Source organism: Fragaria vesca, linkage group LG7 (assembly GCF_000184155.1).
Source record: "Fragaria vesca subsp. vesca linkage group LG7, FraVesHawaii_1.0, whole genome shotgun sequence".
Lineage (NCBI taxonomy): Eukaryota > Viridiplantae > Streptophyta > Magnoliopsida > Rosales > Rosaceae > Fragaria > Fragaria vesca.
In genome coordinates this window covers 13,799,626-13,805,631 of record NC_020497.1, presented here as the reverse complement: position 1 = coordinate 13,805,631, position 6,006 = coordinate 13,799,626, and the positions used below count along the sequence as shown (strand labels likewise).

The 6,006-nt window shown below is 38.3% G+C and overlaps 1 protein-coding gene and 1 non-coding gene across 2 annotated transcripts; one reads left to right on the top strand and one right to left on the bottom strand.

The window, feature by feature from the left end:
- Positions 1-1,067: 1,067 nt before the first annotated feature.
- On the bottom strand, positions 1,068-3,223 carry LOC101299431 (endoglucanase 15-like). Its single transcript, XM_004308676.1, has 5 exons — positions 3,023-3,223; positions 2,144-2,644; positions 1,892-2,044; positions 1,476-1,760; positions 1,068-1,385 (listed from the first exon to the last, which is right to left on the bottom strand). The coding sequence occupies exons 1-5, from the start codon at positions 3,221-3,223 to the stop codon at positions 1,068-1,070; spliced, it is 1,458 nt and encodes a 485-aa protein (XP_004308724.1).
- Positions 3,224-3,827: 604 nt separating this feature from the next.
- TRNAV-CAC lies at positions 3,828-3,901 on the top strand. Its single transcript has one exon. It is a non-coding gene; the product is annotated as a tRNA-Val (tRNA).
- The last annotated feature ends 2,105 nt before the right edge of the window (positions 3,902-6,006 follow it).

Here is a 6,006-nt window from a genome sequence, read left to right as displayed (position 1 = left end):
TTCAGAACGGGACATGATTCACCAAATCCCGGCCCATCCCGTCCCGTGCCCAGCCCTATCTACATTGCTGTAAATTGCCCACGAACCTCAACGCACTATTGAGACTCAGAGAGTAGCATGACGAGGAGATAATACTATTTGAAATTGTTTGATCCCCTTCTTATTTGAAAGCTATCGAGCAAGTTTATTGAAATCGAAATGCAGGAATTAAAGGAAAAGCAATAAATCGCATAAACAAGATGGAGCGGGCTAAATTGTGACTATTAATTTCATTGATTAGAAAATGTAAATTACAAGAGTATATAGATAGGTTGAGAATAATTAAGAAACATCGACCGAACTACGCTTCTCTATATACTATATACTAATAACTCATAGAGTTTGGGAAAAGTATAAACAGTGACTATTGATCAATAACATTTTCTCATATCATCACTTCATAGCCAGGAGGTTTTTTCATTCAGGAACCTAATATATTAAACATCAAGCAGCCCAGGCCAATGTCGATCAGTGCTCACTATAAGAATGTACATCACTGCTGGTGTGTACCTCTTGGATCAAGAAAATGAGGTTTACGAGCTTGATGATTTGAACCCCAAGCTTGACGTACTAGGCTCAGTCCTTGAATTAAGTTCATCATCCCATGCCACTTCTGTACGTGTATAGCTAGAACCATCACCATGCATGTACTTGGCAATAGATTTCCCTCAAGTACCACTTGCAGGCATCAAAGGCCTTTTCGGTTATAGCGGACCTAGCTCGTTGCAAAAAATTCACATAGAATGAATTAGATACCAATCTAGCAAGACACCATTACGTATTTTTTTTTTTTCTTTCTTTCTGAAATAGGGCTTGGAGGCTCATCGATCCCCATGCCTGCTGGTTTATTAGGATGCAAAAGGCTCATCTGACCAAACTCAATATTGATACGCATACGCATATACAAATTGATTCCTTAAACATGAAAAATTGCCAGTTTTGCCACTATGCATATCAAAACCGCAAATCTACCTCAGCTATTTTCCTAACCCTAGCTAAAACATGTAAGATGATATCAATCTCGGTACTCAGGCAAGCTTGGCTAGGACACCAACTAGAGGCGCAGTATTAACAGTTGCTGCTTCAGCCATTTGGAAGTTGGATCTTGAATCTGTATAACCATCACTATCATTCGGTCCTCCAACTATTGCTCCATCTAATACATTCGGGTTAGGGACGTTCTTGTTAAACCAAGCATCGAAACCAGCTTGACATGCAACTGGAGAAGGATCTTTCTTGATGGAAACAATGGATGCTCCTCTATGATGAACTTGAGTTGGATACTTTGATCCATATCCAACCATGTAGCTCATACCATTAGGATTCGAACCCAGGATATAGTCCACCTGTACGTTTTAAAAAAAAATCAAGGCATGAGGGACAGTAACATTTTTTTGGTTGGTATTAGTTTCGTATATACATAAATGTATTCGTACCTGTGATCTGGCCAAGTCAAGTAGAGCAGGAGATTGAACGATGCCACCACTACATTGAATAGGAGCATGTTTGGGGGATAGGTATTCAGAGTAAATAGTTGCAACGAGTGTAGCAGTTGCAGTGTACTGAAGATTGTTAAATGGCAAAAACCATAACAATCCACCAGGGGTCTTCTTCACGTTGCTGTTACCTTTCTGAATGCAAGAGCAAATGAACTGCTCTGCCTGGTTCTTGTATTGTGACCACGGTCCTGAGTTAGCTGGTACCTTGCCCTCTAAGACAAGCTGCAAATATACAAAGAAAACATATAGTACGTCAAGGCTGCACCAGAACCTAGCTTACCCTAAGTCATGCATCAGTACTATGACCTATAGTGTTGTTGAATAATTATATATGTGATTAATCTTATACCCACCTTTGCAACCAGGACTTGTGCGCCAACAAACTTGTCATCCCAAGAGAACTCAGTTCTTGCACCACCACTATTGCCTGCCTGACCAAGGTAATCTAGGTACGATTGATCATCAGTAGCACGATGAAGCCATGCTGCAGCCCACAATAATTCGTCCTGATAAACAAAGAAAAAATTTTGCACTTTAGGAATATTGACAATAAAAGAAAAAAAAGATGTAATTGATCTTTGGTCATCAGTTGTTGATTAAAATACCTCATATCCACTGCTGGAGTAGAACTGGCCTGCTACATTAATACTATTCTGATAAAGACCAGGGTAAGTGCGAGCGAATTCAAACAGCTGTTTAGCATGAGTCAAGAGCAGGCCAGAATATTTAGGGTCTGCATTCTTGAAAGCAATGGAAGCTGCGGCCAAAGCAGCTGCGGTTTCACCAGCAAGATCAGAACCTGGATGCTGCTCATCAATCTTGAAGGTGTTCCGCGGGGTAGTCATGTCTTCCGGTCTCTGCCAACAAGCATGATCAGAACCTCCATCGCCAACTTCACCGTATAGCACATTTGCTTCAGGGTGTGCTTTGATCAAATAGTCTGTACCCCATTTAATGGCGTCCAATGCGTTTGAGAGCTCATTCTTGGCCTCAAGTTTGTTTGCAAACTCTACTGTGCTCCATGACAGCATTGTTATTGTGAATGCCATAGGAAATCCAAACTTGACATTGTCCCCAGCATCATAATACCCTCCAACAAGATCAACCTGTAATGTAGGTCAATAAACTCCTTTTAGTCAAGGGTAAATAACTTCGCTTAGGGCGCGCTTTTGAATTTTGGTTAGATAATTGAAGAATTAGCCAGTGTGGTTTGTATTCTAGGGTTTTTGGGTGTATGTTGACCTGAAAACCTATTCCAAAAACTTAGTTTTGTAACTCCAACGATACGATATTGATGCAAACAATGTTTCTGAAGAAACCTAACGTTTATCTTCTTGCAAACAAAAGTTCAGTAATTTGTTCTGAAATTTCCCTTTATACGAAAAGATAAGAAAAATTATTAACATAATTCAAAATATTACACGACAAATTCATGTCCAAAACAAAATTCTGAAGAAGAAAAAAGGGCATATATAGGAACTTACACCAGCATCACTTCCATCTTTAAGCGCGGAATCGCCACGCCATTGCACTCTCTGTTGAGGAGGCAACTTACCAGATCGTTGAGCCTCATAATACAACAATGACTTTGTAAGAGCTTGCCCATAATCTATAGCCGCAACCACTGAATGAGTTGTTGACAAGAGAGAAAGGCAAACCAAAGCAAATACAGTGATAGAAGCCATGATGACAACTCTCGGAAGAATATGATTGAGAAACCAAGCGTCAATGCGTCGAATTTATAGTAAGTTTTGGGGAGTGTTTTAGGCAATAAATCAATGTAAGATTTTGGGGGATTTTTTTCTATAGTCGATTGCATGGTTGCATGTTTTGTTGGGGTTTTCAAATAAGGAAATGTTGAGTGAACGTTTTCCTAATTGTGCTTAAAAATTTCCAATACTTATCATGCAAATTATAAAGTGTGGCCAATAATCATGCAATCAATTATAACTTTCAACCTTAAAAATGGCAGATTAATGAGATACATACTTAATTCTTCACTCTAATTCTAGATTGATCATTGGATTAGGGATCGAGCTATTTTTGGCTGAGATAAACCATAACTATTAATCTAAATAATTAGATTATCAAATAACTACACAAATATTTCTTTCTGTTTTCTTCTTTAGAGTTTTTTTTTTTTGTAAGACTCATGATATGTAATTAATGTATGGAATTAATTATTATAAATGTAATTAATTGTATATAAATCAGCTGGATCGTGATATTGTACTGTATGAAACCATATCCTAGGATTAATAAAATAAAATTGGTTACGACTGTCAAGATGTCTGGGTGGTGTAGTTGGTTATCACGTTAGTCTCACACACTAAAGGTCCCCAGTTCGAACCTGGGCTCAGACATTCATTTTTATATATTTTACTACAAATTTACCAACCAATTTTATTTTATTTTTTATTTTTTATTTTTGTAACAACAAACACAGTAAATGAGAATACCAATCCTCTACATCAGACTCGGACATAGAAAAAGAAAAGCACTCTCAACAAATGAAGAGCTCAAACCGCTCCGCCCATCTATACCAATCCATTAATTGAAGGTAAAGCTCTGCTCTTTCCTTTCCTTTGCTTTCTTTTGTCGACAACTCTTGACTCTAATCAGTCAACACACTTGTGATTCTATGTCTTTGTGGGCACTTGCAGTTTGCTCTGTAATGTATCTTACTGTTTATGTTCTGCCTCTAGAATCCCACACTTCAATGTATGATTCCCTATTACTGAGATTGATGATTGATTACTGTGTGTGTTACTAGAATCAACAACATGAGATGTGTTGTAGGCATATGTAGGTGGTGAGGTGTGTTTAGAGCTGAAGATAGGATGAAGTGTGAGCTTCAAAATTGAATCCCTGACTGCTGTGTATTCATAAGACCCATAGGCTGTGGTTTAAACCCGAAAAACCACACTTGGTTATTAAGCTTCTCAAACACTACGGTTTTAGTGATACTCAGATACCCGATTTTGTTAAGAAACAACCATCCTTGCTATTATGCAATGCTGAGAAGATTCTTGTGCCCAAACTCCAGTTTTTCGGTTGTATTGGCTTTTCAGACACCACCATTGCTGAGGTCATGAATTACAACCAACGCAGTTTGGCTCAAAGCTTAGAGAGAAGTCTCAAACCATGCTATGATATCATCAAAAGTGTGCCCATCCCCGACGACATGGTGGCTGGTTTCTTTAAGAAATCGAGTCAGGCGTTGGAGGTCAAATTACTCAGCAATCTTGCTTCAATATTTCAATTCTTAGGGAAATTCAAGTACCGGAGTTGTCCATCTCATTCTTTGTGACCTATCATCCTCTTGTGTTGTCCCCTGATACTAGCAAGTTTAGGGATAGTACAAGATCATTAATATTGGAATTCTTCCTTCGAGTTTTACTTTCATGATGGCGCTACAAGTGGTCTCTTTGATGGATGAATCAAAGTGGACGCAAAAGGAGTTCTATAAGTGTGGTTGGACTGAAGAAGATTTTCTATTTGCATTTAGAAAGAATCCCTTGTTTATGAGCTTGTCAAAGAAAAAATGTTTAAGTTTAATGGAGTTTCTTGTGAACAAAATGGGTTGGCAGCCTGCACACGGGACTGAAAGTCCATATATTTGAACTCATAGTTTGGAAAAGTCTATCATGCCTAGGTGTCTCCAGTACCAACCATGCTGATAAACAGTAAGAAGCATCTCCTTAATAGGTTTGTGAGCAAATATCAGGAGCAAGCACCTGAACTGTTGAGTATCTTTCAAGGGGAAATGTCTCTTGCTGAATTGGGTCTAGGATTTGAGGAAATAGGTGGAGTGAAACAATTGTAGGATGAAACTTTGTGAATCTTTATCATACTTCCATTATGAGTATCAGAATGACTTCTTATAACTGTGATTTCTGCTGCTACAACAGTCAATTAATCTTGCTACTTTGAGCATTACTATAGCATTTCTTTTACCTTGTTTTTATTATTTTTTTTCCCCAGTATTTTAGGCAGTGAGTTTTTGCACAAAAGATGTACTTTAGAGCTTGAAGTTGGTAACATATTCATTTCTGATGCAAATCCTTACATCTTAAGGTTCCATATATGTATAAACTATGACTTAATCAGATCGGTTATGGTCAGACCTCCTTTTCTTACATATGGACGGATACAAACTTGCATTGCTATCAGATTTTGGTTCAAGTTTGTATGAGCACTGAGATTGGCACTGATTCCAATTTACTGTAAGAGATACAGTACAAGGAGCTAGCCTTCTTAATCTCTATGCCATTTTAGTCTATATTGACTGATTTGCCCTTAACTGGTGTTTTGAAACATGAGGTCACCTCTTCAACAACAGAAAGGAACGGCAGAAAAAAAAATCACCTTGAGAGAGAGAGAGAGAGAGAGAGAGAGAGAGAGAGAGAGAGAGAGAGAGAGAGAGAGAGAGAGAGAGAGAGAGAGTAGTAGTAGTAGAGTAGAGTAG